Consider the following 23429-nt stretch of genomic DNA (forward strand, 5'->3'; position numbering starts at 1 on the left):
AGGGAACACTGCCCTGCTCAAAGGACCTTGGACCCAGCCCCAAAAAATGTCCATTTTAGTGTTTTTTGGAGCACACCCTGGCACAGCCAGCACCCATCTCCCTACCTTCTGCTTCGTTACGCCTACCCAAAAAGTCGGGCACACGCCTCCCTTCCCAGATGTTCCCTGGCTCTGACTCCTCGCCTCCCACCCTCCTCACACCTGGGAAGCGGGGCACCGAGTGGGCAGCTCCTGCTGGCAGAGCTCCCTCCGTCCCTGCCTCTGCGAGAGCAGCAGCACTGCCCTGGCTCAGCACAACTGGGTCACCTGCGTGGGTTTTTCCCTCCTCGTAACGCCTGGAGTGGCTAATTATTCCTGCCCACGCTGCTGTCACGCTGGAGAGCTGACCTGATCCCCGCAGATCTCCCGATGGGAAGCCGGAATGGAATTTTAACGCCGCGCCAAGCAGCTCGCAGCCCCCCGCATCATGCATTATTGCTTCTGCTCCGGGGAAAGGAGATGTCATAAATCTACCTACGGTTTGCCCACGCACGTGAGCCCGCTTCCTCCATCGCCGCCGCCTCTGTCAGTGCCTACCTGAACCCTTTACAGCGTCCACACCCGCACGATAAGGTGCAGAAAGGCTGCTGTGATTGACCTGGTTGACAGGGACCATAGCAGCCAAGAGCAAAACCCAAGGCTAACAGCACCAGGGAGAAGGGAAGGCAGGATTTAACCCACACGGTGCTTTTCTGCTTTGTAACGCGTGGCCGTGGCTTCTCCTAGCATCCCTAAAACCCCAGGAAAATCCCTAAAACCAGAGCCCCGTCACAGCACAGGAAGGGAAACTGAGGCACGGGGTGACCCTGCAAGCTGAACCCGAGGGCCTGCAGGTTCTGCTCTCAATATCCACGCCGGGATGGGACCTTGCATGCTCTCCTCCCCTCCTCACCTCACCGGGATCTCTGTCTGACACGTGCCAACCTTGCAGGGCTACTTGGAGAACGGGATCACCAACAGAAGCAGTGCGGGGAGGCGCACAGCTCCCAGCTCCAGCCCCTGCTGAGCCTGCTGGCTGCCTCCCTGCCCTCTTCCCAACCGCTTTAACGTTTCCTGGCCCTGCCCAGCTCCATCACAGCACCTGCCTGGCAGCAGAGCACCTCTGGGCGCGATAGGGATCTCCCTCCTGTGCAGTTTTGCCCCCCCTGCTTGCAGCGCCTCCCCGCGCGCCGCCTCCACCCTTCCGCGGGGGCTCTTGCAGCCAGCCCTCCGGCTGGCCTGGCTCTTCTCCAGGCCACACAGAGCTGGAGAAAATTTCCAATTTCCCCCCCCCCCCCTCTGCCTGGCTGCACTGAAGCTCCTCTATCCCTGCATTCCTCGCAGGTCTGCCTACGATCCACGTGGCCTGGCTTGGGGTTTCGCGGGGCGGGTTAGCCAAAGTGCACCCCGCAGGAGGAAGGTCTGCGCCCAGCCTCCTCGCTCAGAGAGAGGGAAAAACAGACGGGATCCCCGAGGCTGTAACGAACGGAGGGACTCTAAACCCAGAGGGTTAATATGCACGCTACAGAATCCATATATCCAGCTGCTCCCACCCCGAGATGAAAGCCAGACGAGGCTAGATGCTGGAGCTTTCCACTGCTTGTCCCGTGATACCCAAAGTCTTTGCATCCCCACCTCTGCGATCCTTGTCAGGAGCTCACGCAGCTTTAATTTAATTTCCCTCTGAAGTTCCTGATTGTGGAGGGAATGGCTTGTGGCACAGAGCAAGATAAATGAGCTAGAATTTCTTGGGAGGGAGGGAAATCAGCTTTCCAGCACTCCTGTCAGTGGAAAAAGGAAGCCTCGCCTCCTTCTTCCTCTAAAAAAAAAAAAAAGGAAAATTTCTTCTCTTTTTATTCCACCCTGGTGCATTCCTCCTCTCTCCCTATCTGGGGGAGCTCTAAAACCCCAGCTTTAACACCTTCACTTGCTCTGTGCCTAAGGACAGGCTGGAAAGGGACCCGAGGCAGGGCTGGGACGGCTCCCAGCAGGCAGGGAGTGAGCAAAGCCCCCATCACCCCCCTCCGTGTCCCACCCCCAAACCCCAAAACCCCCACACCTACAAGAGGTGACAGCGGGGCATCCTCCGTGCCCCCTCCTCCAGGGCTGCGCTTCCCCTTGGGGTCCCCAGGGGGCTGCTTGGAGCCCCCCCCAAGCCCTTCCCCAAAAAGCGCAGCCCCTTTCCCAAGCCGTGCCCGCTGCTAACCCCGCCCCGGGGCGGGGGGGAACCGCGGCCAGCCCTCCCCAGCGGCCTGGCAGAGCCGTGTCCCCCCCCCCCGAAGGTACCTTTCGGGGAAATGGGTGTCCCTGTGCTGGGGCAGCCCCTGTTTCCTCCTCTGGCTGGACGAGTTGCTGCCCGAGGGGATGTGCGCTTCCATCGCGCCGGGGTTGCGCGCCGCCGCCGCCGCCGCCACCTCTTGCCGAGCCCGGAGCAGATCTGGGGAGAGGGAAAAGATCAGCCGCGACCCCCCCCACAAAATAAAACACCACCAAACCACCCTCCTTTTGCCCGAAGGACCCCCAGCTCCACAACCCGGCTGCTGCCGGCTCCCCAGCTGGGGACAGCGGGTCCCCCCCTCCCCTCTCCATCCATCCCAATCTCCCCTCCCGCAGCCCCCAGCCCCGCAGCCCCCCAGCCCAGCCGCTGCCCCCCCCCCCGGGTGCTCACCCTGCAGAGCGGGGGCTCGGAGCCGGAGCCGCCTCCGCCGCCGAGGGAGTTGGGCAGCGGAGGAAATTGTGCAACTCCGGGAGGGGAGGGAGGGAGGGAGGGGGGCGGATTGCTGCTTAATTGCCTTCCTGGCGGAGGGAGGGGAGGAGGCAGGCGGGGAGGGGGGCACAAGGGAGCGGGAGCTGTTCAGACTCGGGCCGGGAGGGGGGCTGCTTCCCCCAAAATCCCCTCCCCAAAAAAAAACTCCGGGGGCTGCTCCAGCAGAACCCGGAGCCCCCAGATCCCGGGGGTGCCCCTTGCTCGCGCAGGTTGGGGCGCGCCCGGCGTGGTTTTGCTGCTGGGGCACGGCGAGGGCCCCCCCCTCGTTCCAGCCCGGGGCACGGCGCCTTCAGCAGCCCGAAAAAAATGCAAAACGCAGCCCTCGGTCAAGCTCCCCCCCACCCCAGGAGCCTGTCCCCATCGCCCAGGCGGTGGCCCAGTGCCACACGATGGTGACAGCCACAGGGCTGCTGGGGAGCACCAGGAGATGCCCAGGCAACAGCTTCCCACTCTGCTTTTCCTCCTCGGGGACCACACCACAGGTGGACAAACCTCCAAAAAGGGCAAGAAGGGACGCGGGCACGGCTCCCAGCTGCACCGACCGGGTTTTTTTTTCTGCAGCTGCTCTGGCAGCTCAGCACCAGCAGTGCCTGGTTCCTACGCACGGCTCGCTTCGAACCCACAACAAAACCTCTGCTGCCATTCACATGACAGGCAGGAAACGCACGCACACGGGTGCACGCTTACAGGAAACCTCCTTCGCACACTCAGGCGTGCCACGCTGCGAAAGGAAACCAAAACACAGCTGGGGAGAGGAGGAGAGGAGGATTTATCTTAACGAGCACACCCTGCTCAGGAGCTGCCTGCGATTTCCAAGCCCTCCCCGCCAAGCGGTGTGCATCAGCCCTCTTCCCACAAGCAATTAATAAAGCAAAGTTAATGAGAGCGTGCTGCACAACCTGGCCACGCTATCTGCTCCCTCTCCTTGCCTTTCTCCACCAGCACGCTGATTTTTTTTTGGGTTCTGGGGGTTGCAGCATCCACGCATCCCGTGCCCGAGCCCCACTGAGTATTTTTGCCGTGGTCAGGGCTCAAAGCCTGTGCAAGCTGGGCTGGGAACAAGCAGCACATGGGAACCTGGCTGGGTTTTAGCCACATTCACACACACACAGCCCCACCAAACGAGGGGACAAACGCTCCAACACCCTACAAATTTCCAGCCTAAGGAAGAGCGGGGCACCAAAACCCCAACGGAGGGCATAAAAAAAAAATAAAGCTGAGAGAATTCTCCGAGCTGGGGACGGCGCACCTCCAATGTTTATAAATTAATTATCTGCAAAGCCCAGGTCGCTCCTGATTGCCACAGTGCCTGTAATTTAGAAGGCTGGCGCGCGGCCAGCTCCAGGAGCCACATTGATCCCGAATGACCGCAGCAACCCCCCGCACACCCGCCCTCCCGTCTCCTCTTGCTCTCCCCATTCCTTCTCCCCCCTCTCCCCGTGCCCCTGCCCCTCGCCCGGCCCCCCCCGAGGGTCTGTTATTTACAATCCTGCACTCTGACAGTTGGGAAATCAGATTGATTGACAGGGGGACGCCGGCGGATGGAGGAGCCAGGCACGGAGGCAGCCTGAATGCAGAATGCCGGATGAATGCCGCTGGGAGCAGGGGGGCGGAGGAGGAGGAGGAGGAGGAGAGGGGGAGGAGGAGAAAGGCAATTAAAAAAAAAAAAAAAAAAGATTTTTAAATTATTAACATTTTTTAAATTATTAATGTTATTGGTGCCTCCGTGCGAGCCCGCAGATAAACTGCGCTTTGTAGTGGCACGAATAATTTATGGCCCGACCAGGGCCCCGCGGCGCGGAGCCCATCCAAAATTCACCAAGTTTTGTCTCGGCGGCGGGACCGGAGAGCCCCTCGGTGCCGGCTCCTCTTCTCCAATGCCCACCCCAAAACCTCAGGGTGCCCCCTCGTCCCGCAAAGGCTGCGGAGATGATTTAATAGTAAAAAAATAATAAATAAAACGTCAGGCTTTTCATGGAAATGAGCTACTGCACTAGTGGCATGGGGGGAGAAGGGGGTGGCAGCAGCTGCGTGTGGTCTGCGTGTCCAGCACCAGCGGGTGCCCAGGGCACGGGGGCTCTCCTGTTAAATACAGGTGTGTGTGCACCCCGTTTGGTGCTGAGAATTACAGAGCACGTGTCCAGCATGGTCTAGGGAGACCTGGGTGTCTGGAGGTGCTGTCCCTTTGTGCGCAGCCTCTGGTGCTTTTGCACACTTGGGTTCACAGGACAACAACTCCAGCCCTACAGGGCATGGTGCTGCCCCCAAACTATGGTGTTTGCAGGAGCCCTGCACCTCTTGGAAACCCCTGGGACAGCCGAGCACCGAGGCGTGTGCTGTGTTCACTGTTCGTCTGCGCACAGCCTTGTGCTGTGCCTCTGCTGATGAGCAAATTCTTACTCCGCGGCGAAAGGAATCGCCTTCCTGCCCCCAGAGAAGCCAATCAAATCAAACAGAGTGGAAAAGAAGACAGCCTCTTCATTAACCTAACAAGGAGCCCTGGGGATTTGCACTCCAGACTGGAGATTCTCCTCCAGCTCCTGCTGGATGCTTCACGGATGCTGCTCGCGCTCCCCCGGACCCCCCGGCAGCGCCTGCCAGCCCCCGCACCCTGCGTCCTGGCACAGCACCAGCGCTCAGCTCTGCTCCCCGTGCTGCAGCAGAAGCATCTCCTCCATCTCCCAAGCGTTGAGGGATGCAGAGAGCTGGGTCACCCCGCCGGGACACCGCATGGCCTCCCCCTGGGCCAAGGAGGCAGCCGAGGCACCCCTGCAGCGGTGCGGGGAGGTTGCGCTCCTGCGCTCTGCCGAGCGCTTCCCCGGCTGGAAGCTGCAACTGCCTGGTGCCCCCTTTAGGCACAGCACGGCATCCCGCAGCCCCGCTGCAGCTAGGCAGCTTCTTCCCCAGCTGAAGGCAAAAGTCTCCAGAGATCCTTCCTTTCCTTCCCTTCCCGCAGTGCCCTTTGGGTGCTGGCACCTGCCCAGGGCAGGGCAGCGGCACGCAGCGGTACCCGTTAACGTGTTTGGAGCCAGGCTTTGGATTTTCCCTCCTGTATCTACAAGCACCAGCTTGTTTTGAAGAGCAGAGCAGCAGCATCTTCTCTTCAGCACAAATATTGGTGCAGAAACGCTCCTCTACTGCTCCAGCCTCGAGCCAGCAGCCAGGCAGGCATCGTACAGCAGCACAACAAGCAGCACACGCAGCAGGCAGCAAATAAAAAGGGGCTGGGGGGTCTCTCAGCTGTCCCCAGCTCAACCTCAGAGGACCTGGGAAGGTCTGGGGACAACATCTTAGGGCTGGAAGCTGAAATCTATGTGGTCCTCACAGCCATGCCCCGATGAAGCCCTCACCAGGTGGGTGTAGAGGAGGGTCTGTCCCTTCAGCACCCTCTTACTTCACAGTGGCTCTGGTTTTGGCTAGCAAAGGAGCAGATTGATCCTCGGTGATGCAAACACAATCATTTCCAGAAGATGACACCGTGGCTGAACCCGTCCCCCCTGACATCAGCGTTTGCCTGCTGAGCTGCCTTCACTGCGACCCGGCTCCATCTGCATATGTTAATTGTCCGTAAAATCATGGGATATCTAATTCTCGTTAAGGCAAAAGGTCATTAACACCAATTTACGCCATGTCTGTGGGCAGCAGCTAGTGCACAGACGTTCCAAACCCGGCGTTATCAACGCTTAGCTAAAACCTGCACCATCAATGGGTTGCTCCAGAAGGTGCTAGCACTTCCAGACAGCTGAGAGCAGCCACCTCCAGGGAGATGAGGGAAAAAAGAGTCCAAAGGATCCTCACCAGAACATCTGACAAGCCGTAACCATTGGCAAACCCAAGCCCTGGTGTCCCCCCCGTGCCCGTACCTCCGTGGCTGGGCACTGCCATGCTGTTGGCCAGCTGGTAGAGACGCTGCTGCTGCTGCTCCTCGAACGTGCCGTGCTCGTTCAGCGCCGACATCATGCGCCTGTAGTGCTCCTCCGGGGTCATCTGAGTCACCGCGTCCTCCAGCAGAGGCGTGTGGGAGTTTTCTGAAGAGCAGAGAGATTTGGGGCTTTATTTTATTTTATTTTTTTTTTTTGGTCTTTTTCCATAGTGAAACACGGCGGAAAAATCACATTGAGTACAGGGATGGGGCAAAGGAAAGAGTGGGGTGGGTGGGGAGGGTGTTAGGACAATTTCCATGACTAGCACACACAGAACTGATGCAGCAAGCTGTCCTCGTGCCCCGAGACGTAGCACCACGTGCAGTCCCTACGGCTTGCTCAGCCTCACACCCAGAAAAGCCTACAAATGGCCCAGCACGCCCACCTCTCCCCCTTCCCGAAATGCCTGCGAGCTTTGAGGAGGGCCCTGCCTGCTCCCTGGGCAGCAGGGATCCCAGCCCGACTGCCGGGGAGCTGAAACCCCACGGGCTTTGTGTTTACTGTAAGCACAACTCCCAGTAATTACCCTTCTCTGCCTTGGCTGCTCTCGGGCTGTTTTATCTGGGATCTTCCCCAGTGGCAAAACCTTTTCATTACTCACGGGGATGCGGGCAGGGCTCCCGCTGTGCTGGGTGCACGATGAGACCACCCTACTGCCTGCATATATACGTAAAAATAAATAATAAAGAAAATCAAGCTGCCCCCAGCTCCCAAAGCACTGCTCGAAAAGAGAAATCTCCAGCCTGCACCTCGGGGACCGCAGGCTCCCTGCGCAAAGCACGGGTCCGGGACCCGCTTCGAGCCAGCAGGCACCAGGAGTTCATCCCCACCCCATCCCACACACAAAATCCTGCCCCAAAAGAAGAGACAGCCACACCTGCAGGTACCCAAACCTGCAGGACACCCGTGGAAGGAGCATGGGGATGGGGACAGGGACCCAATTTCCATCCCCATCTCCTCTGACACCTCCCCGGGGACGCACAGGGGCACCAAATTCTCCCTGCTCCCTTCTGATGCTCTTAACCAAAGGTCTAAGGAGCAAAGCTGTGTGCTGCAGACCTGCTTTAGGGAAATCACTGCTTTTTTTTTTTTAACACAGCTGTGTCATTAGAGAAAAAAAAAAAAAAAAAAAAAAGGAAGGAGGAGGGGAGTTAATAGCACTTAATTACCATAAACTCCATCGGATCAGCCCCAGAGCAGATTTCAGGTGCGAGGGGGGGCGGTGAGGAGGAGCCCGGGGAAAGGCTGGCTTTCCACGCTGAAAACTCCAAGATTTCACATGACTCAGCCAGCGATAATTCCAGCCCTGCTGAAGCTTTGCTGTCTGCTTTTGTCATTACCGAGGGGGGGAATGCGGGAGGGACTGATCTCGCCAAATCTCCTCCAGCTGCCAGGTGTGGAGCAGACTCTGGCACGGCCACCAGGAGGGCACACACGGGGCCTCCTGAGCATCTCCAGCCATGGGGACCCCCTCTCCCCACTGCCAGCCCCCCACAAAAAACAGCTTTTGGATGATGTGGGCTGGCATGGGGGACATGGAGGTGCTGCACCACCTCGTCACAGCCCCAGAGGTGGGCCGGAGCACCCAGCCTGCCCCTCCTGTGCCACGACAACCGGGCAAGCTCCACCGAAAAAAAAAATAAAAAATAAAGGAACAAATTGTCAGAGCTGGATCTGAACTGCGCAGCTGTGACCCAGCTCCCATCCACTTCCTTACCCAAGGATGCAGTAAGGTTGGGTTTTGTCTTGAATCACCTCCAACAGCAAAGGAAAGAGAGCGGCGGAAAGAGCAGCGCGCGAGGCCACCAGCCCGCCCCGGGGGGTGAGCGCAACATTCCTCCCGCTGGATTTTCCAGCGCTTGGTCCAGCCTGGTTTGAAACCCTCCCAAAGGCCGAGGAGGCTCCCGGCAGATTTATTTCACAGCAGTCCGAAGGGGAACCGAAACCTTCCTCCCCATTTCCCCCCCTGCTTTCCTGCCAGCGCTCTGTTTCACCGCGCGTCGCGCATCTCCGGCCACGCCGCCGTTGCCTCGGGAGCCGGGGCTTCGCTTGGGGAATTGTCTCCCGGGGAGAAAGCTTCCTCCGTGACCTGCCAGCGCAGCCCTCGCGCCGAGCCTCTGATCCGCTCGCATTTCCATACGAGACGCCAGAACGTTCTGCTCTGTTTGACAGCCGCGGCCCCGTTTCCACCGAGATAGGGCTGGCTTTTGATCTCCGGCGTGCGCACGGCGGCGGCGGCGAGCATCGAGCATCGCCGAGGGGGAAGGGAGGGCTGCTGCTGCTGCTGCCCGGCTGGAAGGGCTGCCAGCCCCACAGGTGGTTTTTCGCTCGGGGAGGGAGAGGCGGTGATTGCCTCGCCTGCCCCTGTTCTCCTGGCCTCGTCCCCAAGATGTGCTGGAGGTGTGGGGTCGCTTCTCTCCAAAAAGCTGGCTGGGAAATGGGGCGGCACTGCCAGGGCTGCATCAGGGCCATGAGGAAAGGGGCGCCGAGCCCTGTGCGCCCCCAGGATTGCAGCCCCACAAGGGGAAAGGATGGGCGCAGACCTGGCGAGGAGGCTGCAAAACCCCGCCGGTCGTCCCCGCTTCCCTTCCCACCCCTAAATCTCAGGCTGTGCTCACTTCTCGTCCCCACCGAGCACAGCTGGGATCCGCCCTGCAGCAGTGGATCCCAAATCCCAAATCCCCAGCCCCTGGGGCCCGTGGTGTTGGAAATGGCACAGCATGCATCCTTCCGACTGCCAGCAGGATGACAAGTCCACAAGATGCTCTCACTGTCCTGGGCACAGGGAACAGAAACCCCAGCTCTACCCCTCCTTTACCCTCTCTGCCTTGTAGGGAGCAGGCAAATAAAGGCCCTAAAAGCACAAAAGACTCCGTTCCTATTCCCTCCAGCTATTATAATGGTGTGCTAGCACCAGCACAGCCTTAAAATGCCTGCGTGGTGCTGGAGAGAGCAGGGGAGTCCCCTGTGATGGGACGCAATAAAAAACAGGTAATGTGGGGGATTAGCAAAAGGCCCAGCTCAGAGTTTCCACTCCGCCTTGCAGCGCTGGAAAGGGCAGGGAAGGCTTTCTGAGAAAAAAGTGGGTGTGGAAAATCAAAAATTTGCTGCTGTGTGGGGCTTCCTGGGCACCCCGCTCTGAGCCGGGGGGGGGAATCCCGGACTGAGTCACCCCGAGCTAAGGAGCAGGATTTCTTTTAGTGCACGCTCAGCCCACGCAGGTGAAGAGCAACGGTGGGAGAAGGCAGAGCGAGGGAACAGCAGGGGATGGCCTGACCCCGCTGCTCGCATGGCCAAAACCTCCATCCCTGCGGGTTCGGGCGCTTTCCTAGGGTGAATCCAAACGCAGCAGTTCGGTTTCAGGTGGCTTGATTAAAGTTTAGCCCGTTCTCAGCCCGGCCACAGAGGCTGCTGTTACCTGGGCTCGTTTTCTAAGCACCGTGGTCCTGGGATTGGGAAGGGCACAGCCTCAGCAGAGGAGCAAAGCAGACAGCAGCTCTGTCAGATGTGGCCCAGGAGCCCACGCTCCCATCTAACAAATGCATTTTGGAATCCAGCAATCTGCTGGAACTTACCTGCACAGCTGCCAGAAACTCCTAGGATAACAGCAGCAGGGCAGACAAACCAATCAAGGAAAACAGGTAACGAGCAGCAGTGCACCCTTCTGCCTTTCAGAAAAGCCCAGGAAAAAGCTAAGGTGCCTTTAATTGGAATGAGGACTGAGGAGACAGGAGATGCTTATGTGAAAAGAGAGATTTCGGGTGTTCTTAGGTGATGCTAGCGTTATCACACGGAGCAACACTAGCATTCAGCATCCCCTCAAAATACGCTGCCTCTCAGCTCGTAATTTGGGGAGAAGGGACCAGGAAGAGACAATGTAGGGGAAACATTATGCAAGATTAGGATGTGGTACAAGCCTCTGCGATATATCTTTACATCTCCTCACATACAGCACTCGGTTTCAGAAGGCTTCAGGACACACTGCTGTGTGCAAGACCCCCTTGGGACTCCCTGGAGGCGTTACTCGGGATGGACACCTTGGGGAGGCTAAGCTGCTGGCCTCCAAGCCCCCAAAACGGGACCTAGCTCCAGCCAGCCAGCCTGCCTCTTCCTTTCTTAAATAGCCAGAAGAGCGCAGGTTGGGCACGGTGATGGAGGTGGGCATCACTGACAGCTAATTAGTCTGAACTTAACAACAAAGCCTCGAAGCCAACGGCCTGCAAGCCCTCATTTACGCAACCCGGAGCCAAACTCGTTAGCTGCAGGCTCCGTTCCCCTCCCCGCTTCGCCAGCTGTGAAGAAAGTTTGAAAATCGTGTTTGGAGAAAGGAGCCGGAAAGCAAATCGGGAGATTCAAAAAAAAAAAAACACCCTAAAAAGACAAACCTTCCGCGGATTCCATCTCTATAGGAACAGTGCCATAAATGCATACGAAACACCCAGGCAGCCCTATCCTCCCTGCGAGCTCCTCTTTTTTTTCCCTTTAAAGGAGCAGATGCCAGCACGATAAGCCTCGCCGTATCTTTTATATTAAACGCATAATCAAGGCACGCCGCCTGGAAAGTAGGAACACCCCGAAAATCCGCTGCCGAGCCTGCAGCTCGCTTTTTAAGCCCTAAAATAATTATTCTAATTAAGAGGCAATTCCCTTCTCGTGCCGCGAGCTTCCCTCCGATTAGATAAAGAAAGCAGAGCGCTGCCTGCCTTCCCCGGGCACCCTCGGCGCTGGCGACTTCCAGCACCCCGCCGCAGCCTCTCCAAGCCCCCCCTCCCCTCCCTAATTTCAATTAAGCAAGGAGAAGAAAGGGGAAGGGGATGGGGGGGGGGGGAGGGAGAAGCAGCACTTACCCTTTGGGGACTCACTTCGGGCTTTCTTGCTTTCTAAAGGACACTCACTGCTGCTGTTGGGAGAACATACTCTTCTCTTGCCTAAAATCTCATCTAGGAGAGAGAGGAGAGACCTGAGCATCAGATAAGGCTGTACTTTCCTCTTTGCAGAAGCAGCCAGCGAGACTTTGGTATTTTCCTCCTCTCGCACACACACAAACACACACACACACACACATTACAGGCAGAGGAGAAAAAAAAAAAAAAAAAAAAAGCGAAAGTAAGAAAAATCATCATCCTGAGAGCCTTGATCTGCTTTCCTAATCACGCAGTCCGAGAGCGCATAATGACTATTCGCACTCTGATCAATGCAACGTTTTCGAGCGATAAATTCTGAATCCAGTTGATTTCCTTACTGAGTTTCATCATTTGTTCTGTTGCCTTTTGTCCCCCTGGTGTTTCCACTCCTTTCATGCCCTGATGCAAAGCAACTGGGGGAAGAGAAAGGGGAGGAAAAAAAAAAAAAAAAAAAAGAAAAAAACAACAAAAAAAAAAGCACAACAGATCTCTGAATCTTCCTACCACAGTATCTCTCTCTCTCTCTCTCTCTTTCCCCCCCTCCCTCCCTCCCTCTCTCCTCTTCAAAACCTCAAGGTCCTCAGCAATCTTCCCCCTCTAGATTGTACGGAAACGCTCAAGCCTTTTGCATTAGTGCAGCCCTACAAACCAACACAAAATACCTAATACACAATTACAGCGTCCCCGAACAGATTTAAAATCAATATCCTCCCATAATAATGCTGGGGAAAAACTGAAAGCATGATGTTGCATATGGGCAGGAAGGAAGAGGCTGTTTGTCACTGCGCGCATCAAATCCTCATCTATCAAGGGCTCGTTAAAGATGCAGCATCTTAAAAAAAAAAATAATAATAATGAATAAATAAACCTGGCAAACAAGCACCATGTCTGAGTGAGCACACGCTGCACCTGCCCGCGAGTCACCACGCGTGCAGAGCTTCTGCAAATTTGCCCGACGCGTCGGAGTTGAGGAAGGTTACAAAACCCCTCGGTGCTATTTATAAGAGCGGCGAACTGATTTCGGCTGCAGGTGACATTTTGAGCCGAGCGACCGCCCTTCGTAGCCGGAATCACTGCGAACTGCTTCGGGTGCAGCTCTGCGAGCCCGGGGTCCTGCCTCGGCGCTGCATTTACCGGGAGAGCCCGAGCACAGACCCGCACCCTTCACCCCGGGAGCCCTCCTGGCGCTCGGCGCAGCCACAAGTGGCACCGCCAGGGCTTCACGCGGCGCGGGCAGCCCCCGATCCCATCTCGCCCGACCCCGTCTCCCAGCCTGGTAACGAAGCTGGCACTCAGAGAGGATCGCCGAGGCTCGCGGCCAGCCGGAATGAAGCCCCAAGTAAATGCAACAAACCCGCAGCGACTGGGAAACAGATGGGCAGGGATGGAGGCGGCCGGTGGCAGCGCGCAGGTTTCCCAGGCGCTGCCCTTTCCAGGTGTTGAGTCAGCCCCGCTGGCACGATCTGCATCTCAGCCCTCCTCCTGCCTCGGTTTCCCCTTCCGATAACTTCCCCAAAGCTGCAGCAGCTCGCCAAGGCAGCGCCAGGGGCCACAGGGCACACAAGGGTTTATTTCTTCCTTCTTCATGGTGATTTTCTTGGAGATGCCGCCCTGATGCTGCAGCCCCTGAGGGATGGAGGTTTCCTCCCCCAAAGCGCGCTCATCTGGGCTCTGTGGCTTTGGAACAACCACGTCCCAGTGCCCTGCTCACAATTCACCGTTCCCAGCCCGGCCAGGGGGCAGCAGCACCCAGCAGGGCTTGTCCTGGCTGCATTTGGGTTCCTCCCCAGCCCTTCTGATGGCAGGCAGATCACAGAGTGAAAATTTTCCTTTTTTATTTTTTTTTTTCCATTTAAGGCAAAGTCCTGGGGTGTGCCAGAGATGCCTCTGCCCCCAGAAGCTGGGGGACTAACCCAACAAGACACGCACTGAGCAAGGAAGAGGGGATCATTTGCAGCCAGTCTTGAAGCACAACGATCCCACAACCTGCACCAGTCGGAAACCACAAGGTTTGCCTTTGGCATCCCATCCCAAACCCTCCTCATCCTCCTCATCCTCAGAGCAGGGACGAGGCAGGTGCCCACATACGTTACCCACGGATCCTGGGGTACAACCTCAATGGCAATGACCTGCAAAAGGGACCACCACCCTTGGGTGAAGATGGGAAGGGAGACAACAATTGTGTAGGCTTTCGTTTTCTGTTTTTGTTTTGTTTTGTTTTTTTTTCCCAATCTCTGCTTTTGCCTCGGCTCCCCTGCCCTCCGCCGAGCATTTCAATAGCAAGGTGGCCAAATCGGGGCCGTTTTTTAATATTCCGGCTGAAAATGAAAGACATTATCAGCAGGACGGCGCCGTTATGAAGCTCGGCCGGGCGATATGACAAGCGGGGAGTGCTGGAGGAAGCCCCAGGCATACTGATCGCCCCCACAGCCCCGACCACGAGCACCCGACAGCACCCCAAGGACCCCACACCCTGCACCGCCTTCGGGGCCGCTCCTGGCCCAACAACAGAGGGAAATCCAGAGAGGTTTTTGGAAACCAAGTGTGGTGTTTTCCCTGATGAGCTAGAAATCAAAATGGATTATTTTTTGTCTCCCATTGTGGGAAGGGAATTAGAGGCCACGGGTGGGAACGTCACCTGGCAGGGTCCTGCTAATCCTTGGGCTCCCGGCCCTCGTGGAGCTGGGTGACTTCACGCTCACCAACACGTCTGAGGATCCCCAGCATCACCATCAGCTTTGAGGAAAGGACTTGGGAGCCTCAGACAGCTGGGCAGATTAGAAAACTCATCTCCAGGTTTCCCCAAAGACGGGGGGGGACATTATCTCCACCCTTTACAACTGGATCTGCGGCGGAGAAGACGCACCAAGAGCACAGACTGTACCAAAGCGAGGTGAGGACCCAACCTGCCCCCAAAGCTGACCACAGGTTTCACCTGGAGAGGGCCAAATGTGCAACTTGGAGGTGGTCCCCAAATTTTCGCCCTCCCAGCGGTGTGAAACGGGCAGACTCTGGAGCAAGATGCGCGGCCCCAAGCGCTGCTGCGCTGTGCTCCAGGCACCGTGGGAGGAGATCAAGCCCTATCTCACGCTCCCTATCCGTATCGCTGGGTTTGCTGTGAAAGCTTTTTGGCCCCAGAAGCCCTGCGTAAACAGAGCGGCGAGCCAAGCTCCACGGGAATCCACCCAGGCTCCGATAGCCAACATCTAACAAGGGAAGGGAGCCCTTCTCATCCACTCCCTTCCACGTTGTTTTTCCAGGAGGAAAACATCTCCCCTTGCTTTTAAGCCCCCCTAATCGACCTCAAACCCCGGGGATGACAATTCCCAGTGCCCGGCCCGAAATGCCCTGGCAGCATCCCACCTCACCCAGCTCTCCCCTCTCCTTTGGCACCGGAGGAGCTGCTTCGCTCAGGCAGCTCTGGCTCTCCAGCCCCGCCGCTTAGCCCGTTCCCTTCCTTGACGTGACAGGTTTGCAGGGACCCCAGAGACTTTTTTCCCCCCTTGATGGGCTCAGCACCAGCTCGCCGAGTCGTGGGGCTGCCAAAAACAAAGGCTGGAGGGCGAGGGGCCAGGCGGGAGGCTGCGCGGAGCAGCGTGGAGCCTGGCGGCACATCGGCCCCGTCCCCTTGCCAGCAGGAATCAATGGAACAAAGGCAGAGCGAAGCACAAGGTCATGGGAATAACGGGCCGTAATTTAACTGAGGGCAACGAGAACGGGGAGGGGAGGACAAAAAAAAAAAAATTATTGGGGGAGCTGGGGGAAGGGAGAAGGGCTTGTGCGCGTTGGGATGCTCGGACGATGCGGCGGTGTGCCCAGTGCTGGGTCTAGCAAGGAAAGGGGGAGATGGCACTGCAAAGGGGGTGTCCGAGCAGCAAAATAAAGGCAGCAGCCCCTGGCCAGCAGGTCAGCTCGGTGGCTTTAGGGACACGGCAGGCAGCAGGCTTCAAGCCCCAGCGATTGCACCGAGGTCTCTCCTTGCTCCTTCATCTCTCCACGCCTGTATCAGGAAGCAAAGCGCAACCAAGTGGAGAGGAATGGGACATGCTGATGGGCCCTTCCTACAGAGCAAGGAAGCAGAGGGTTTTTTTTTCTCTCTCCTGCTCACTTTGAGAGAACTTAACTTAGGCAGAGTGGTGTCTGGTTGCTCTTGGGAGCGGAGCAGGACTCCAACAGCCAAGGGTCAGCGGCTGGCACTCACGGATCTTGGTGAAATACTGAGAGCAGCCCCCCAGAGGCAGACCTGCTGTCACCCACTCCTCCCTAAACGCAAGGTACCAGGCTGCAGGAGCACACAAGAAGAGTGTCACAGACGGATTCCCGACGTACAACACAGCAACCAGCCTCTGCCAGGCTGGGGAAGGAGCCCGCATCCCCCTTCTCAGCTCCAACCGCTGGGCCATCTGCCTTCCCTCCTACCAGGCAAACAGTCTCCTGCTTCTTCCCACCTCCTCGTGCTCGCTAGCTGGAGCCAAGCTCCTCAAAGGCCAGCCCAATATTTCAGTTCCTCATGAACGAGGTGCTGGAGCCGTCCTCCTTCCCGGCTGTAACGAGGCTGTTTATTAGGGAAGGGGCAGCGACGTCCTCTCGTCGCCCGGCTTCCTACAAAATTCATTTTTACAGCATGCACCGAGCCATAAAAAGGTGGTAAATATTCATCGTATGAAAAACACTCATGGAGAGGATATACTGCACTTAAGAGAGAGATCTGCATTCATTTGATATGCTGCAGGGAGGCTTTTTAGCGACTGCAAACTTGTGAATCCCCGCTCTGCTGCAGAAAAAATTGAAGGAGGGAGGCTGGGCTGCAAGTCCAGGATCCTGCACGCTCTAGGAAGGAGCTGCTCTCGTGGGCAGGACGGGAGGAGGGGGAAGCTTGTTAAATCAAAAGGCTTAAGCCCAGCTCCAATAAGGATCACGCCGCGTCTCCTTGAGGGACCACAAACCTCCCAGGCAGCGGTCGTTTGGCCTCCATTTATCTACCCGTGATAAAAAGCTCCAAAACCTGGCACGGGTCCTCTGCCACAAATACCTCCTCCCTGGGTCCTGGGGAATATTCAACAACCCCAAAAGGCTCACAGGGCGGCGTGGCAGGGCCGGGGGCCGGCGTTTCCCCAGGAGCTGCTGGATCTGCTGCACGCGGTCCCCGCCGGCACCCCGGTGCTGCCTCCACCTCCAGCAGCTCTTTGTGCAAGCGAACGCCCCAGATCACCATTTCCAAGGGAGCTGCTGGTGGTGCTGTGCCCTTCGCACCATTTAAATGTCCGATTGCACTCATTCAGCCCCCTGGAAAAAACCAGCGCTCCTCCAGCCCGTGACAGCTTTGACAGCCAGACTCCTTAATTCCTTTTTCTTATTCCCTTAATCTGTCATCTTTATCAGGCTGGGGAAGTGCCAGGCAGCATGCAGGAGCCCCGGCCCCGATCAATCTCCACATTACAGCTGACAGAATGGTGCTAATAACTTATTGATCTCATGTTTGCCAAGCCCCACCGGGGCTGAAAGGCTGCCATTGATTGGCTTGAGGGAAGGAGCCTCTCAGCTGAGAGCAGAGGAAAGCCTTCGGATTGTCTTCTTCCCCAGGAGCTCGGCGATGGAGGGAGGGAGGGTGGGGAAGGGCCAACGGGGAGGAGGACCCGGGAACCGAAGGGAGGGAGGGCGCACGTGTGAGACGGGGATTAAGGATGGAAGCAGAAGGAGGGGAAAAAAAAGGGGTTGAGAACCAAGGAAATGGGAGAGGAGCGAAGAGAAGAAAAGGAATTGGAACAAAAGGCTTGTGCAGAGCTGAAAAATTAATGAGGTGGGCAGGCGACCCTCCTCTTGCTCATGGCAAAGGGTTAATAAAAAAATCTTTCCAACCCCCAGGCCTCCAACCTTGCTCAGCTGCTCCCAGCTCCACTCACATTGACCCAAAGCACGCGGCACCACCGGTGCTCTGACCAGGTCTGATGCCACAAACTTGCAAGCTTGAGGGGACATCATCTCGTTTCATTTAGGAGCTGGTTCCCTGCACTCACATCCCTGAGAACCCCCTCCCAGCTCCTGCTCTTGATTTGCACCGAGGAGGCTCATTTCCATCAGAAGCCCCCGGGCAGGCTTTGCCAAAGGGTGGGTGTGCTGGAGCAGTGCTGGAGGGCAGGACCTGACCTGGCAGGGCTTCGGCTTCAAGGGAACAAGGAGCAGGGCAGCAGCTCCACGCCTGCTACCTGAGCACCAAATCCCACTGCAGGCTTTGAGGTCAGGAGGAACAGGGCTGCAGCTGCCACGCAGCAGGAGCAGGAGGCTCAGGTTTGCAGCACCAAACCCACGGCACCCAAACCTGATGACAAATTCGCGTGCCGGAGCAGGGGCACTGCCAAAACCCTGCCTCTGAAGCATCACCTGGACTCGTGGCAGGGGCTCACAGAAGGGGATGTGTCGGGTACCAGCCACAATCCATGCTGGATTCCTGCAGTTACCATCAGTGAGGTGTCACCGATTTGTTTTCAGTGCTTTTCAAGCCGCCTGTGAGACACCTGGGACAGGAGGTGGGAGCAGGGAGGAGGTTATTTTTGGAAGCAGGATAATCCTGCTCTTCCTAGAGCTGCAAGGAGAGGAAGAAAGTCGCTGCTGATTTCCGTTTCAAAGCCACCACGCGTGCCAACCTAAGTCTGGTGGCTGAGCCAGCACAGGCACCGTGTCCTGGCCGTGCCGGGCTGCCCGGAGCACACCAGGCACAGGAGACACCAAACTGCTTGCTCCAAGCACAGGGCACTGAACTACGTGATTTCCTTCTCCTCCTGCAGTGGCAAGGCCAAAAATCTACAATGACACCAGCAAAAGGCACTGCACTGACCTATGCAGGACACAAAAAAAAGGGAACGCTCCCATGTCTGGCTTTCCCATTTTTCCTTCACCTCCCGAGCCCTCCATCTGGGTTACAGAAGGATGCTGGCTGCCTCCAACCGGGCTTCAGAAAAAAAAATAAAAATTAACTTAAATAGAGCACAAAGAAAGGACAATCCTCCAGATCCCAGCCAAGAGGACAAATGGCAGCGACAGAGCCCAGGCCCTCACGTTGCCTAGGCGAACAACTGTCCTTCGTGGAAAAACATGCGAACAAGGGTGGCTGGGCTTACAACTCCCAGATGCCCTCTTGGTGCTGATTTTCTGCTCAATTTAAGGCAGCAATTCAATAAAGGCTGCTGCTTTTTTTTTTTTGTTATTGTTTTGCTTTGTTAAATGAAAACATGCCTGCATCCTACCTCATTATCACACGCTCAGAAAACAGCCGTTCGCTGTGCCCCTGTCTCTAATCATTAGCTACGACATCCCTGATCCCAGTTCCTTCTCAGCCCCCATGTATTAACTCCTCCCTAGCAGAGGAAAGTCCCAAGACCACTTTGGACCATGGGAAGCTGCCTGCAGATCACTCCTGAAATTTCTCCTCCTGTTAGCCAACAGAGCATCACGTGGAAAGATGAGACGGGAGCCTTACCGCAGAAGAACGGATAACCTTGGAGAGGGAGAGAGATCTCTTTCAGGATGTTTTTGAGACACACGAAAAAAAGTGTCGGGACTTGCTGTGCCCATGAAGTGCCCTCTCAGACCACGTTCAGACATCAAGCCGACCCCAAGAGGGGCAGGAGGAGGAGAGGGGAGACCCAGCCACCTTCCTCCAGCACCAGCGAGCCTGATGCCTCCACTTCTACCCGTGCAAACGGCCCTCCTGCAAGTGGAAAGCCATGAAATCTGCAGCACAGAGGGGGTTTGGTGAGAAAGTGGAGAAATTAGGACATGAGGAGAAAGAGGGAAATGAGGTAGGGCCACGGGACCAGGACCGCAGAACGCGTGCGCACCTCCTCAAGCGGCGCGCACCCACGCAAGGGAGAGCCACGGGCGCCTGCCCCAGGAGCCCCACGAGGGCTCCTCCACCCTCTCCTGGCAGACTGCATTAGCCAAACGGGATAGAGGGGATTGGACTTGTTTACAGGCACACCGCTAGCTGCTTAAAGGGGCTCTAAATCCGTGTTTGATGTGCAAACCGCCAGCTTTGCCGCCGCGCCTTTGTCGAGCAGCCCCGGCTCTGCTCATCCCCGTGTGTGCCTCTCTCTCTCTCAATTAAGATTAAAAGCGCCTTGTGCCATCATCCGCTCTCAAGGTAAGCCCCTCTGTAGTGCCATCGCTGTACCCTGTCTGCTGCCTCGCCTTTATCTGATCCATTTGGAAACGACTTTTATATTCTCATTAGGCTCGCCGCCTGCCCTCCCCTCCCACGCGCGCTCCCCCGGAGGCATTTCAGCACACTTGCTCTACCTTTGCAGATGTTGCTAAGCCTCTTACTGAATCTCACCGAAGCAGGCTGTCTCCGCGTGTTCCCAAGGAAGTACAGCCCCCATTATAGGCACTTTTCCTTTCTTCCTCCATTTGGCATATTATATCCCCATCGTGACTGCAATTTAATTAGCACCAAGGAAAGCATCCTCCGGCATTTCCCGCTGCAGAGCACCTCCACGAGAGAAGGGCTGAACAAAAAATCAGGTCTGCAGGGCTAAGAGAGGAGCGAGCACCAACCTCTCCCAGGTAAACAGCCCCGGGAGCTGTGGGAATGGCAAAAAAAACATTTTTCCAGGCAGGCTCCCTGCGTGTTCCCCTGCCCGCCCGCAGGCTGCCAGCCCCAGGGGAGCAGCTCGCCTCCCCTCTGCGCACAGGGGGCACCTCGCTGCCCTCCCCTCTCAGCAGCTGCATCAGCCAGCTCCAATTTGCAATAATAATACTGATTTTTATGGAGTCAGGTTCAGCTCAGAGGAGGAGATTAAACCCAGGAGCTGGGTGGAAGCCCAGCAGAGGTATAACCTCGGCTTCAGAAGAGGAGCTGGGAATCACTGTGATCAACGGAGATCTCTGGAGCTGGCAGAGAGGCAAACACCCTTCCCTTGCAACACATTCCCCGATCCTCCAAGAGCATTTACTCCAACCCGTGCTGGAAGCAATGGACATTTGCACTCTTGAAACTTGCACAACCCTTTGGTGAGCAGATGTTACCCAGTCTGCTGGGGAACCAGTGCTCCCAACCTGCAAGCACGAGCTCTTCCACTCCCAGCCACACAGAGAGGAAGAGAAAGCAGAAGCAGCAGAAAATTTACTTATTCTTAATTTAATTATTCTTAAAAGTCTGAGAATTTACTATTCTTAAAAGCCTGACACTGCCAATGGTCATCCCAGATGAGACCAAAGGAAGGACGGTAGGAAAAGCAAGGTGCACGGTGGTGCAGACGGGTGAATTCCTAACCTAGGACTGAGATGTTTTTTTTTTCCTCAGCCAGTTCAAAATTCAGAGTTACGAGCAGGGCAGCTCTTCCCCGAAACCCGGCACCCCCTGGGACCTAAGGAAATCCAAGTGCATTGGTGATAATAATTGTAATAAATCTGCAGTGCCGCAGAGCGGGCCCAACGCGCGCGGGTTTGCTCCGTGATTAAGAGATCACTGCAACACCCCCAGGTCCCCGGTGGGCCCCGGGCGCTGAGATACGGCTCCCATGCATCAAACCCCTAAGAATATCTCAATCATTACCGCAGCCGAGCACGGCTCCGGAGCCGATCGATAGGGCAATTAGATTTTATCGGGACACGCCTCTCAGCCACCTACTTCTGCTGTCCTTGCAAAAGCCTCGCTCACCCCTCCTGGTGCCAGAGAAGCACTGGCTGGAGCAGATTCATGTGGTTTGGGTTTTTTGTTTGTTTTTTGTAGGTTTGTGCTCTTGGTGTTCTTTATTTCCTTTGAAGGCCCGGTGTCAAGATGCTTTGAACATGAGTGAGGCTGCCAGCTATTTCTATCCGGAGCTCTTCCTCCAGCACACACCCCAGCAAGGGGGAACACCCCCCTGAACCCAAAATCTCTCACCTGGGGAATCCCTAGGAGCACGCTTTAATCCACATTGTCCTGTTGTCACAGGAACAACAACAGAGAGGTCTAGCAAAGAAGCCAGGGAGGACAACCCAGGGAACAGAGCTCTGCTGTTGGCTTTACCACCTTGGGCAGATTTCCCTCTCCATGCCTGGGTTGACCCATGCACCTCCACAACGTACTCTAAGGCTGGTGGAAGGCGTTATGCATCTTGTCCAAAAAAAAATCCCCTCCCTGGTAGCACAACTACCCTCTTTTCCCGTTATCTCTGTAGACTAGCAGTAATGGTCTTCTCATTTCTGATGGGCCATGTATTTTCAAAGCACTGTAGCTCTCAGATTTGGTAGGTGCTAACCTTGCCAGCTTGTGACCGTCACCACACTCACCTCAATCACACCGAAGCTCAGCTGTCTGTCTGTGCTGACTCCACAGTCGTTGTAGCTCTTTGGGCCTCTCCTGACCCAAAATGCAGTGACTTCTTTTGTCCCAGCTGTCCCAAGCCTAAGACTGCACCTCCTCCGGGCTCCTTGTTCCAAGCAGCCGGCGCCCACCACGAGGGGTTATCAGCCCCTCTTCTGGCCAGGGCCAAACCCTATCCGAGTCCTTCAGGACCATTTATTTTGGAAGTTCTGCTTCTGCTTTCCCAAACTGAGCTGTTCAGTCTCTGTTCCCAAATTTAACCATCACCATTGATACACAGCGGCCTGGTTTCACTTAAGAATTATTCATAGACCTTCCGAGGACGTTAATATCAGTCCTACTCTTCCAACCACAGGCCTTTTATGCTCCAGCAATGTTCTCCTCAGTCCCTTTTGACCCAACCATCAGCCCAGCTCTGGCTTGAACCCTGACTCCCGACTCACCTGCCCCCCAGACCTCACCCGAGCCCTACAAACCATCCGTTTCCAGCAGTTCCAGCCCCTTCCATCATTTCAAAGACCGTTCAAGATCCAGTAACTATTCCAATTTTCCAGTCCACATTCAAAACTATCGCACTGCCTCTGCTCTTAGCCTTAACTATAAATCAAGCGACTCTCGCCGAATTAATCATAAACCAACCAACCCTGCCAACTTCAGCCCTCTTAGCCCCGGGGGCCCTGCAATAAACAAATCTCTCGCAGCCGTGCTATCCCCGTTTCTCACTCCCCTGCTTATAGCCATAACCAAAAAAGCCACAGACACTCACCCCTCGTCCTGAGCATACACAACCTTCGGTCCGAGCTGCAGCTCAGCCTCCAGAGCGCTCAGCCCCTGCTGGCTGGGACCATAAACGTTAGCATAACCCAGCAAACACTCGAGCATCCTATTCCGACTTACTTCTAGAGCAGCACAGCTCACGGTCACAAGCGATGCAGGAGTTTTTTCAGATGTGTTAGCATCGTTTCTTCAGCGCCGTCCACCTCCAAATGCTGCTCTGGGGGTGAGATTCTCAGTGCCTGTCCTCAGAGGCAGGCAGTGCAAACGGCAGGCAGCCCCGGGCACGTTTCTTTTCCCCTTACTAAGAGGTTTAAACACCAGCCAGTCTTTGAGACTAACCCAACATTAAGTCTCTTAAAATTATACACGCAGCAATTAGTTCTAGCGTTCTCCCCTCCCACTCACGCCAGTGCAAACAAACAGCACCGAGGCATAAATCCAGTAATCGGCGGCAGCTACAAACCCCCAGCACCGTTTTGTTTCTGGTCCCTTGGCTTCCAGTGGTGGTGGTGCAGGTACCAGAGCAGCACACCTAGACCCAGAGCTGGCAGGTTCTGGGGAGATTTTGGCAAACGAGCCTCCCTTGCATCAAATAGGCATGGGGAACGAGCCATTGCCAGGCAGCAGGGACAAAGCAAGAGCTGAACCATCCCCGCGGAGATGTGACAAAGCCCCTCTCCCTTCGGATAGCCAACAGCCCCACCATGCCCCCAGCTGCTCTTTTGCTGGTCGGC

At 56.3% G+C, this 23429-nt stretch overlaps 1 protein-coding gene across 1 annotated transcript in view; it reads right to left on the reverse strand.

Moving 5' to 3' along the window:
* SAMD11 (sterile alpha motif domain containing 11) overlaps positions 1 to 23429 on the reverse strand; it is a gene marked incomplete at its 5' end in the record, with an annotated part of 102037 nt that overhangs the window by 14895 nt on the left and 63713 nt on the right. Inside the window, 3 exons of the mRNA XM_084300443.1 lie at positions 2305 to 2455; positions 6649 to 6813; positions 11556 to 11648. Of these exons, the coding sequence (XP_084156569.1) occupies positions 2305 to 2455; positions 6649 to 6813; positions 11556 to 11648 (409 nt within the window). The remainder of the gene's footprint in view (positions 1 to 2304; positions 2456 to 6648; positions 6814 to 11555; positions 11649 to 23429) is intronic.

This window comes from Netta rufina (genome assembly GCF_964035555.1).
Source record: "Netta rufina genome assembly, chromosome: 22".
Lineage (NCBI taxonomy): Eukaryota > Metazoa > Chordata > Aves > Anseriformes > Anatidae > Netta > Netta rufina.